Source organism: Anarrhichthys ocellatus, unplaced genomic scaffold (genome assembly GCF_004355925.1).
Source record: "Anarrhichthys ocellatus isolate YVR2014 unplaced genomic scaffold, GSC_Weel_1.0 scaffold440, whole genome shotgun sequence".
Lineage (NCBI taxonomy): Eukaryota > Metazoa > Chordata > Actinopteri > Perciformes > Anarhichadidae > Anarrhichthys > Anarrhichthys ocellatus.
The window spans coordinates 1-12,113 of NW_022280414.1; the positions used below are offsets into that span (position 1 = coordinate 1).

At 45.0% G+C, this 12,113-nt stretch overlaps 2 protein-coding genes across 2 annotated transcripts; one reads left to right on the top strand and one right to left on the bottom strand.

Annotated features, from left to right (window-relative positions):
* Positions 1-167: 167 nt before the first annotated feature.
* LOC116401428 (insulin-like growth factor-binding protein 3) lies at positions 168-5,461 on the top strand. Its single transcript, XM_031879811.1, has 4 exons — positions 168-912; positions 1,626-1,876; positions 2,674-2,793; positions 4,477-5,461. The coding sequence occupies exons 1-4, from the start codon at positions 540-542 to the stop codon at positions 4,600-4,602; spliced, it is 870 nt and encodes a 289-aa protein (XP_031735671.1). The 5' UTR covers positions 168-539; the 3' UTR covers positions 4,603-5,461.
* Positions 5,462-5,581: 120 nt separating this feature from the next.
* LOC116401427 (insulin-like growth factor-binding protein 1) lies at positions 5,582-7,757 on the bottom strand. The gene is made up of 4 exons (XM_031879810.1): positions 7,383-7,757; positions 7,082-7,212; positions 6,739-6,867; positions 5,582-6,618 (listed from the first exon to the last, which is right to left on the bottom strand). The coding sequence occupies exons 1-4, from the start codon at positions 7,723-7,725 to the stop codon at positions 6,493-6,495; spliced, it is 729 nt and encodes a 242-aa protein (XP_031735670.1). The 5' UTR covers positions 7,726-7,757; the 3' UTR covers positions 5,582-6,492.
* Positions 7,758-12,113: the final 4,356 nt, after the last annotated feature.

The following is a 12,113-nucleotide window of genomic DNA, read 5'->3' on the forward strand; positions in this document are numbered from 1 at the left end:
CACACACACACACACACACACACACACACACACACACACACACACACTATTGGCGCCCCCTATGAAGGACTCTGTGCATAGCAGATGCCTGGACTCGTGTGCCCTTGAAACTGAGAGTTGATGCACATTAAAACATTGCTGTGTATTAACATGATTACTTCCTTGATAGCGTGTTTAATCACCTGTCAAATGCATCATATTCTGAAATGTATTCAGGCTACTAAGACCTCTACTAAATCCCTCAGCTAAAGCGAAGGGTTGTAGTTTTTTTATTGTTCTTTTTCTTATTTTATTCAAAATCAATTTTGAAAATGCCGTTCTACTGCTCTGCACTTGCTCGGATGGTTTTACAGGAATAACGGAGTCGAGGCAATTCATCGGCAGACCGCGAGCTCCTCGGGGGTGTGCCTACAGTCCCCGGGCTCTATATATTGAGATGTTTTGTCCGGTGGCGTTATGTGAATTAGAGAGCACCGCAGCGGGACAGCTCTGCTTCCTCACTTTGACACCATCTCCGTGCACGCTCCCCAGACGCCGCAATGGACTCCCGTTTTCGCGCACTTTGCATGACTTTTCTCCTGGCGTCGTTCACGCGGAGGTCAGGTGCGCTCGGCCCGGTCATCAGATGCGAGCCGTGCGACGTGGGCGCGCGGCTTCTGTGCAAGCCTCTGCCCCGGGACTGCGCCGAGAGGGTCCGCGAGCCGGGCTGCGGCTGCTGCATGACTTGCGCGCAGAGCTTCGGCCAGCCGTGCGGCGTGTACTCCGGCAGATGCGGCTCCGGGCTCACGTGTCAGCATCAGCCCGGTGAGACGAGACCTCTGCAGGCGCTGCTGGAGGGACGCGGGATCTGTGCAAACGGCTCTAACAAACGCCTCTCCGTCAGACCGACTCCTCCGGTCAACGAGCTGCCAGGTAACTGTTGCGCGTGCACCTTTTTTCCCAATATGTTTTTATTCACCTCCAAGAACGGTTTTAAAAATGAGTTGCATGCAACGTGAAATCGCTGTGCAGACTTTGTGTTATTTGTTTCCCTCGTTGAATCTGCGAGCTTCTAAATGCCAAAGGAAGATGTGATGAGAAGAGAGTATGGTTGGTTTTACAAGTGTTAATCAACTCTCAGTTCCATCGCATACAATGAGAGCAGACATCCAGCTCAAAGCCACATCCACTCAGTGAGTTCCCTTCATTCATGCAAAGAGAAGCTGGAGGATGAGACGGGTTGAAGCATTAGAGGAGGAAAGATTGTTTGAGCCTATTAGTAAGAATTTGATGGTGCAAGAGAGGAGAGGTGCAACTCAATATCAGGAAGTTGTTTCCTTTTTTGTTGTTGTTTAAAGTCAGTGTGAAGACCTGAGCCTCCCTGAATCAGATTAAATGTTGATTTGAAAGGTGATAATGTAACTGTTTATCTCGGGTTCTTAAAGGAGAGGGACTGAGACTACAGCTAGTCGAGGTTTAACACTTTTGGAATCAAGTGGTGGTGGTTGTTTTGTATATTTGTGTTCGTTTTTTCCAACCGATTGAACGATGTGACACATGTCTCGATCACCGTATGAAATCCCTCCCTCAAATGGAAGATTGTGTACCGTTTTTGCGATTTAACACGTGTTGTTCTCCAACTTTAGCAGAGAATATTGAGACTTCCTACGAGGAGCGAAATTCCACCGGGTCGGGCCTCCAGACCTCGTACAGCACCCACAGGCCCACGGAACCCCCGAGACCTCCGCTTCACCCTTTTTTCCCCTCTGCCAAGTCAGAGGTCCTCTGGCGGGAGCAGCAGAAGAGAACCCAGAGCTTTAAAATGGAGGAGCTCCCGGGACCCCTCATCACAGACCAGCAAAACTTCTCTCTGGAGACCAAACAGGAGCCAGAGTATGTAAGTACCACAACCAGCTTTTTTTTTCTTCTTTTTTCCCCTCTCTTCAGAGCACACTGGAGGAATGTTTTTCTCCTCTTCCTCTGTGTTTTGGTGTTTTTCTCCCATTGCGGGTGATGAAATGTTTTTGGGTCGCGGTGCCGGTGGTTGGCAGCAGAACGGCGTGGCAGCGAGCGGGTACGACGGCCCTGCGGCTGACCTGGGTCAGGCGGTTGTTTGGCCACAAGGCGTCCGCGTGCCGGGTGTACTGGGAGCCAGCGGATGATGGATTGGCCTGTGTGAGTGCCTGTTGGGAAGCCCTGCTGCTATTTTGATCTTCTCTCTGGCCAGAGAAGTGAGCACACACACCAGTAATGGGCTTTGACTGGCTGCTTTGATTAGTGACTGGAGTACTTGGACTTGAGGACAAGCCTTTTGGCTCCCTCTTTGAGCTCGTCCAAATTTCACTTTCTTCCCCCATCCTTGTGTGAAGTGTTAAGCAGCTTTGGCAAACTCTTAAGCCGCCGCAGTTCGGTCGGATGAATTGATTTCTCGTGCGTCACCTCTTTCATATCGCTCCAGCCATTGTTTAGGTATTACGCCGGAGCAGTGTGTGACACAGCCTGAGTCAGATTTGTTAACATCCTTATCCCCCCCCCCCACACCCCCACCACCCACCCACCCCTTACAAAAACAAAGAATGCATGTCCAAACCACACTGCAAAATGAAATGTTAGCTCGTGCTAATGGCATCAGCCGCACAAGTTCGGAGCTGGAGATGTTGAAGTGTCACTGCTTATGTGTTCCCTCATCTGCAGGGTCCCTGTCGGAGAGAGATCGAGAGCATTCTCAGCAGCCTCAAGATTACAGACATTGTCAACCCCAGAGGTTTCCGCATACCAAACTGTGACAAGAAGGGCTTCTATAAGAAAAAACAGGTAAGAAAGCACATTCACAGGACCATCATTTGATATTGACTGTATACGCTGAAATACAGGTTCGTGCATTGATTTCCCGAGAGGCTACACATCATTTGAACATCTACCTGATAAACACTGTTTACAACTGTGAGAGGCCGTGAGAAGGAAACCCACATTTCCTTTTTTTACATGCTGCATTAATAAAGATCCAATGCTGTAGTCGAGTGACTCAAGCTTTCGGGCTCCTGCAGCCCAATTACAGATGTGTATAGCTGTCTTCCTCCATTCATTGGTAGTCATTAGAGCCTCATCATTGCACCACCACACCAGTGAGGTAGACCCGAGCCACTGGCTCTGGAGACAGGAGCCACAGGGGCCAAACCCCAGCGGGGTTGACGGCTGGGACGATGGCCGTTTAACGGGAACCCTCCCAGGGAGACAGACGTCAAGGTGGCCGCCGGCACCCGACGTGCTCCCCCCATAATTGCTGGACTTTTGAGAAGCGCGCACAGAAATAGAGCCGCAGCTATCCCCACGCTCACGTGGTTCAACCCACGATCGGCTTGTAATAAATGAGTGGTTCTGACGCATTCATATGGAGCCACTTAGGGCTCCCGGCGCCCCTGCATCGCCGCCGAGGCAGCCCTTCTTATAACATAGCAGTCCCTCCTGCTTAATGGAAGTGTTCGCCTCGGCCTGCAATCATCTCATAACCAGCCTCACAACGCCGGGCTCATTGTCTTTGTTTATGTAGAACGGAACTCAGCGCACCGCCGCTGAGCCCCCGAGGGGCTGAAGGGTGTGGCAGACATTTAACGTTGGTCAGTTTAATTTGGACGTTTGCATGATTTGAAGCAAGAACGTCCCTTATTACAGCTCTTAATAACAGTAAATGTCAGGACAGATGTTATGCGGGAAGCAGATGCACGTTTTTCCCCCAGTAATCTGCAAATTTAAATTTTGATTTCTGTGGTATTTTTACCATGCAATTTGTGATGCGTTCATCTCGCAACTACAGTTTTACCTCCCTCCCCGTACTTCCTATGCAACAGTGATCTGAGTCCTCTCAGTCGAACCCCGCCGACATATTGAACTACATGCGGACGCCTTCCCTCCCGATCGGCTACGACTCCTCTGTGGAGCGGCAACGCCGTTGCTTGAGCCCTCAAAAAGAATGGCTGCATGTTTTACTAGAGTGGAGGTTGACCTTTAGTCAAATTGGCAGTAAAATAACAGCCCTTGGGTAGCTCCACAGACTCTGTAAGTCATTTGTAGTACCCATAATTTGGAGCTGTGGGGTATAATCAGCAACAGATGATTCGCACTGGCCACCAGCTTCTGAAAATAGATCTTGGTTCCCAGTTGTTCACAAACGGGACTAAGCAAATATTTTACCAGGTTTCTGTTTACCTTAAAGGTCTCTCTATATGTGTGTGTAACAGGAGGTAGACCATAAAAAGCAGCTCAAAATACCACAAGGCTGCGTCGGATAACCAAGGCTGCGTCGACTCAGCACAATCTGACCATTAATGCCTCTTAACTATGGCTGTTCTACTTCATCGAGTAAAGTGGCTTCTCATAATGCTGCATATTCAACTGGATTTACACATTTAGCTGCCCCTCGCCTCCACCTCCACCTCCACCCCTCCTCTCCTTATTTCTCCCCCCTCCCTTCACCTTGTCCCTTTCTTTCACTTTCAGTGCCGGCCGTCCAAAGGCAGAAAGCGAGGCTTCTGTTGGTGCGTGGACAAATACGGCCAGCCCTTGCCAGGTTTCGATGGGAAGGAGCGAGGAGACGCCCAGCACTACAACTCTGAGAGCCAATAGCAGCGGGGCCGGCCGGGGGGAGGGAGGGAGGGAGGGTTTGTGAGAGCAAGAAGAATTATAAACAAATGGAGACACTGAGGATATTGGGAGAGAGGTCAAGATATGGCTCAGCCGATACATTGGATGTTTGCTGTTTCCATCTGTTGCCTGTGGGACCTTTTTTTTTTACAAGGCGGAGCAAGGGGAACAGAGGAAGAAGAAGAAAAAGGGCCTCTGTTTCACAGATACTGTACTTTTCTGCGATGGATGGACTCTTCATAAGCTTTTTTGTCTCTGACTCAGCCAGGACAACTTCTGAGAAGAGGATGCGATTCATCTCAGAGGCCGATTATTCAAAAAAAAACAGAGACGTTTGTCACACAACAGTGATGAGAGTGCTCTTCATTTACGCACAATTGAGTGGCATTGCACATGTGTACATGCTTGTCATAATTTGTATGCTCGTGGTTTGTTGTAAAGACGTTGTGTATGTGTGTATGAATATGTCTTTCGGAGTAAGCGTGCAGTGCCTTACTTTTCTATGAATTTCTTCTTTTTTTTCCGGTGGCTTCCTGCCCCTCAGGAAGTTGGACTGGACTGTGCAGCTCAAATACTACAGTGCGTATACTTTATTCAAATTAAAATGATTGATGCTGGATCTGAAGCCACAAGAAGAAGGACATGTCCTTCAGTCTGTACTGTGGTTGTTAATGTTTTGTTGTCACTTTGCATAAGCTGAATTTTTGGGGATAAAGGCCACAAACCGTTGTCTCTGATCTCTGTGTAGCCGGTGATCATCTCCATCACCTGGCTTGGTTTAAGTGAATAAGCTGTTTGCATGTGAAATGCAACCCTCAGACGTCTATTTTTTACTTAATAAAGGCAGTATAAAATTATCCAGCTTTTGCATTTTCATTTTTTTTTGTGTCCTCATCTTGCCCTCTCTCGCTTTGTGTATGAAACAGGAAAAACACATTCAAACACCACCCCATCGTGATTAAATAACATTTTAATGGGACGCACAGCTACAGAATTAGAAGAACACATTGTTACAATAAAACCAATAATTGGATAGCAGCATTTACAAACAATTTTGGTCCACCACACATGAGCTCTCAACAACAGACACAAAAAAAAAACAGAATTCACACAAGTGGATCATAATAAATACTTAGAATAGATGCAAGAATAGGCCGAAATAATAAAAAGGCATAGCTGAGAAGAGCCCTCAGAAATCCTCAGCTAAACCTGAGGACCTGCAGAGACTGGTAGAGGTAGACAAATGCAGACCAGCCCATCCCAAACCTCACGCTGGCCGGGATGAGCCCTGATATGTTTGTGCTTGGCCACCGTGCACATACTTGCGGCACTTTAAGTATTTCCCCCAATACCCATTGAGGAAACGCCAATGGAGATACATTCAGACAATGTCAACACGTTGGATGAATGAGCGGCTGTGTCGTTTCGTGCCGTGCACAGCTCCAGTTTTGAATGAATCAAAAAAAAAAAAAGAAAAAAGATCCTGAAGCCTCTGAAATGGGCTTGGCAGAGCTGCGGACTTGTGGTTTTGAGAAATGGAGTTATTTAGTGAGAAACACAAATGTATACAGTGTTGCCCTATTTACAATCGGGAAGAGAGAGGAGAGAGAGAAAAAACGGGCAAACATATAAAAAATCTAAAAATGACAAATGGTTAATGCTAGTGAGAATAAATAAGACTTGATACATACATCATGTAAATAATATGAGAGGAAATTTCCCTCTTCCGAAATAGGAATTTATATTTTGTGCGTTTTTTTAAGAGAAGTCAGTTCATCAGAAAGGTCGATTTACACTTTCCCTTTGTGAAACATGTCTGATTGTTACTAGATGTGCCCGTAAGTGTGTTTGTTATGAAAGTGAGTCCATCCTCTAGCGCGTGACTTCTTGATGACACTCTGAGTCACCCAGCAGGTCGCTCGAGCCCGGGAGCTTCTTCCCGTTCCAGGGAGAGACACACCAGCAGCGAGCGGGCGGTCCGACCAGAGATGACTCACACTGATGGGGGGGAAAACAAAACACATGAATAAATCATCCCGGTTAGCTTTAGGATGAATCTCTTTTTTTTTCCTTAAACAGGTCGAGCGAGTTTGTTTTTTTTCATCCTGGACTCCTCACCTGCTTGGCCTGGTAGTAGCCGCGTTTATCGCAGTTGGGGAGGTAGAACGTTGTGAACTTCTCTCCAAGTTTCTGCTGCGAGCTGGATATCGTGTCCACTGCTGCGTGCAGCTCAATGTGACAGGGGCCCTGTGCGTACCGAGAAAGAAAGACAGACAATGTGAGAACTACGCCCACATGTGAACAAATACACTATGTAGCTACTATGCAAAAAATGAATAAATACATGAATCCCAATTATCTCCACAGCTCCTCGAGAGCTCCCTCTAGTGGAAGGAAGGCAACATTCTCAGCCTCTTGAGTCTGGTTGATGTTTCTTTTCTTTTCTTTTTCTTTTGCTCACCTCTTGTGACAGCGTGTTGGCGATGGCGTTGACCTTGGTCCTGATACTCTCTTGGCCCTCCTCTTGGGGGTCCAAAGGAAGGTTGAGGCCCAACAGGTAGTGCAGAGATCCGTGGTCAGGGACAGCATCCTCTGTTTTAGGAAATAAGTTTGACTTTAATGTTGAATATATTTCTGTTTTGTGTATTTTTTCAAAATATATCTAAATAATTTTAATTATTTTTGTATTTCTTGTGTTGGTTTGAGGTCACTTTGTGGGATTTCCAGATCTTAAAAAAAACACATGAAACTCTTGAGACTACCTTGGCCCAGGTGCTCGGTGCAGACCCCCTGTCCTCTGGTCAGGGCGTGGAGCGGCCTGGCCTCGCCGGGCCTGGGAGTGCATCGGAGGCCCTCTCCGCAGTGGGCCGTGTGAACCCCACAGGACGCTCCTCTCTCCAGAGCGCAGGCCATGCAGCAGCCGCATCCGGGCTCCCGCAGCTCCTGCGCGCAGTCCGCCGGGACGGCGGGACAGGCGTTGAGCGTCTCCTCCGTACAGGCGGCGCAGCGGATGGGCTCCGGCCCCACCACCGGGGACGACCTCACCAAGACGGCCAGAGCTGCCACCGCTGCCACGAGAGTCAGCTTCTCATATAATCCGGGCATCTTCAGATAAATGCGCTCTTCTTCTTAGATTTAGCCTCTGCAATCTGCCTGGTTACTTTTCTTTCTAAACTGATTTCTCCGAACCAGCAGTATTTATACGGACGTCTGGCCTCCAGAGGAGTTAATGATTGACACGCTCGCCGCAGATATAAAATATTTTGACAAAGCAGCTTTAAACGGCGATGACCCTGCCTCACATGCGTAGTTTCCAGGTTCATCAGGTCTGCAGTCAATATTGACTTTGGAACACAAAGTGAAAACAACCCTGTTTTCGTATACGACAAAATTACAGATCTTTGTGTTTTTCCTTTTGAGGTCATGAAAACAACCACATGGATACTGCTGTTTAAAGAAATGCAACAAAGTCGTAATGGATGGCATCCACAATAAGGAATACTGGATAACTAGCTTATAGGCCAGGAGATAATGACTGGTGGTTATGAAAACTGTTGCTGACAGACTCTTATTTCGTGAAGTAATGCTGACCGATTTGTGCTTTGACACTGTTTTCACACTGAAATCCTATTTGTCCCTTTAATCTCTTTTAGTGAAGGTTCCCGTTATCAGGCAGATAAACAAGACCATTCCACTTTCAGCATTGCATAACCCCAACGTTATGGATTGCTCTGCTTTTAATCACAACATGTTTGTCTGAACAAAGATGGTTGTAACTGGTGGCAGCTTGTTAAAACCCCCTTTCGCCACTTCCTGCAGGATGTAAAAGGTTCTGACTCGTGCTCCTCTGCAGGCTGTGTTTTCCATGGTCAGTTTTGATGAGGCTCGTAATGCGTGAAAAGTAGTTTATTCCATGAAAACTAAAATGTATCCATACCACATAATGGGCTATCAAGGACTGACCCTCTGCTGGCAATAAAATACGGTCTACAATATGCGGTCAGAAAAAAATGTTGCTCCACATCCTGCTCCATCGAAGCACTAAACCCACTTAAAGGAGTCAACCCAAAATGATCCATGAGCAGGACCTTAATTATATTGTATGTTCAACATTCTAAAAACACAACATATTGAAACAAACTGTAAACACTATAGCATGGCTCTTACACTGTTTCCTTAGTGTAGTATTTGTCATAGCTGTGTGGCGATTGCCTGATACCTGGACTTACTCTGACGTACTCCACGTGACCCCGAGCTCTACGTTTTGTATTTTATTTTTGTTTTATCTGATATGAAACCCAAAAATGTGCTGAACTACAAAAAAAAAAAAAAAAAGATTCATGAACTGTTATGCTTAACCCAGGAGTGACCAATTAAGTAACAATGATTATAGAAACTCACAGATTTTGTAATAAGTGTCAAACTTTTGTTTTATTGTACTTTTACTTCACCACATGTGAGACGCAAATATTGCACTTTTTGCTACACTGCAAGTTATTAGAAGAATGATGAGCTCATTAAAAGAAAAATGTATAGGTCAAAAAACTCAACAGCGAACAGAGAGAATTACCCTCCTTTGACCAACTTATACATTAAAGTACTGCTTAATGTAAAAATAATCCTGTAATATAACATAGGCCTACTGTGCTCACAAGGGCCATTTGTCTGCATAACACCTTTGATACTGTCACTAAGGTAATCATTTTAATGCAGGATTTAAAATTCTTTTGGTATTCCTTCTTCTACTAAAGTAAAGGATCTGAATACAACCACCACCTGAAAAGAGACTTTGGAAAAACTGGAGTGCGCATTGGAGTGGTGGCATTTCTTATAGTTATCTAGGAAAAGAAACCCCTAAAGAGAGACTTGACTGACGTGCACACAGAATTGCCTTTGGTTTCTTTTTCTTTGTAGTTTCATATCATGAGACAGATAAAATCTGTGTTGCACAAGTTTTCCCGTACAGAATTTCTGACAGGAGACACACATGTCAGAAATTGACATGAAAAAAAGACATTAGAAAAAGAGTTTTGAGAGAAAAACAGTATACAAACACAACAAACAATATTATTTTGACACTGACAGGGAGTCAACACTTCCTGTTTGCCTTATTATTGTAGCTTAGCTGTTTTTTTTGTTCACTGATGACGACAAAGGAACTGTGGCTTGCGCACTTTACTCTCTGGCAGTGCACACCCTCAAAATGGCATTCTAGGCACGACGAGTTTGTTCTACGTTGCAGAGGCCGGACTGGTGGACGCCCCCCCCACATGTTTCACCTCGGGGACGCCTGCAAAGAGTGTTGCTACTCCACCACCAGTTGGTGAGTTGTTGCCTCTTCAATGTTGACCATCAGGTTCACCAGCCACCGAGGGAACGGCTTCTCCTTGGAAATATTTTTGAGGACATTGGTGAACCAAAAAACTCACGTCGTAATTTGTATTTTTAAAGTTAAAGCATCTTTGCTTGAAGTGAGCACTCACAGCCAGAGACTCCTTCTTCTTCGCTTTACTGTTTCTCTTCTTCTGCACTGGCGGTTCAGCTGTTGTATTTTTTTTCCATTTGGAGACCTTAAAAAAAGAACAAAAAAAACATCTGTTTTTCATTTGAGTTGCCTGATAATTCATTTGAATCGAGCCCCTAGAAAAACAAACTCACCTTTATTTTCAGTTTACCACTAATGGACCTCTTCTCATTTCCCAACCTTGTCTGCTGAGGCGGGGTAGATTCCTCACTTAAACCCACCGTATGAGTGTTCTGATCTGACTCAGAGAACTCGTCCGTTTCCTCACGATTATCGTCGGTGGATTGGATACTATGAAAACTCTCTTGGCTGAGGGAACGAGACATTCGTCGAGGTCTCAGAACCCTCAGCGGAGCATCTTCATCGTCCTCTCTCTCATCTTCTGCCATCACCTCCATTGTCTCCTCCTCCTCCTCCTCCTCTCCTTCTCCAGTATCGCTTCCTTTTATTTCATCTTCCCTCTCTGACTCTTCCTGTATGGGCTCCAGACGTGGCCTCTGTTCCCCCATTTCGTTTTTTCTTATTCTTAAAGTACAGGGAAGAATTAATGTAAAAGGTCCATTTAGTGATGAATTTTTGGATTAAAAAAAAATCATTTCACATGTTAAGAGTAGATACAGGGGAAACTTATATGTTGCTGCTGAATGTCTATGTAGCTGGATGACTTGGCTCTTCTGATATTTAAGGCTCCTGCAGTTTCAGGCTGTCGTTAGTTGATTATTGAAATCAGGTGTGGAAGCTTGATTACAGACAGGTGGGCGTGGATGTCCTTTTAGACACAGGAACCAAAGGTTGTATAAAATCAAATATGTGTGTTGCAATACATATCTATTTGAAACCATATATACCATACTGTGTATATATATATATATATATATTTCTGCACCCCACAAAGTGGGGCATTAACTTGTGAAGTCCACACATGCATGCTTACGCACACCAAAAAAGAAACAACGCCATTTCACGTGGTAAATACTGCAATGTACACATTTGAAATGGTAACTATTTTAAAGACACGGTTAACGACACTTTTTTGACACAAAAAGTTCAGTATATCCGTCACAGTCTCCAGTGAAAACAGTTGTATAATGTGCTCTGTAGCTCTGGAGGGAGATACAAACAAAATAAAAAATTCCTGGAAAAAAACTATGTAATCTGGTACAAATTATTAAAAAAAATACAAATGAATGAATTAACTTGTGTGACCTAGAGAGTTTTTATTTCATCTGAAGAGGCAAACAAATTTGGAACCTTTCTCAGGCGATCATACAATTCGACATGTATGAAACTTAAAGGCACCATATGGAGTTTTTGACTACTAGTGCGATGGAGCAGTACTCAAAATGTGTGAATAAACAGTAGTATGTATCTTTTCTGACGCACCGACCACGCCACTTGGAGTGGATCCATGCCACTTCTTGAGAGCCTCCTTGGAGAAGCGTAACCAAGGTAACCCGTGCCAATCTCAAATGATGATCGTGAGAATGAGGAAGTCTGATTGAACTAATTCAAATAATATTTGATGCTATAGCAAAGCGGAATCTTGAACCTAAATTGAAGCGTGCTTGACGTGACAGAGCTGTCATGAAAGTTGTCGTCACTACAAGCATTGCATTGTGGGATATTTATGCCGCCGTAGCCTCCAGTGTTTGCATACTGTAATATTTCACATATGCAATTCGCGTACTATTGGTTTCACACTAAGGACATACTAAAAAACCTCACATTCTGTTTTAGCGTGCTAAACAGCGTGTTAGCATGGAAGTTTGGACGCAGCCATTGACATTACTACTGACCTTTACACACTATCCCATTATAAATTTACTCAACACGGCTGTAAGACAAACGAGATTTTTTGTGTGTGTGTGTTTTCTTTTTGTTTTGTTTTGGTTTAGTTGTGTGTCTCTTCGTTGTTTCCTGTTATTTATTAATTCAACTGTACACTAGCAAAAGTGTAACAAAGTGCATT

What these genes read in the sequence shown, in the direction of transcription:
- LOC116401428 (XM_031879811.1), top strand. Translation starts at nt 540, where the DNA reads ATGGACTCCCGTTTTCGCGCACTTTGCATGACTTTTCTCCTGGCGTCG. An exon ending in TCCGGTCAACGAGCTGCCAG is followed by an intron (nt 913 to 1,625) that starts GTAACTGTTGCG and finishes CTCCAACTTTAG; the next exon opens with CAGAGAATATTGAGACTTCC. An exon ending in CCAAACAGGAGCCAGAGTAT is followed by an intron (nt 1,877 to 2,673) that starts GTAAGTACCACA and finishes CCTCATCTGCAG; the next exon opens with GGTCCCTGTCGGAGAGAGAT.
- LOC116401427 (XM_031879810.1), bottom strand. Translation starts at nt 7,725, where the DNA reads ATGCCCGGATTATATGAGAAGCTGACTCTCGTGGCAGCGGTGGCAGCT. An exon ending in CCAACACGCTGTCACAAGAG is followed by an intron (nt 6,868 to 7,081) that starts GTGAGCAAAAGA and finishes CGGTACGCACAG; the next exon opens with GGCCCCTGTCACATTGAGCT. An exon ending in GCTACTACCAGGCCAAGCAG is followed by an intron (nt 6,619 to 6,738) that starts GTGAGGAGTCCA and finishes CCCCCCCATCAG; the next exon opens with TGTGAGTCATCTCTGGTCGG.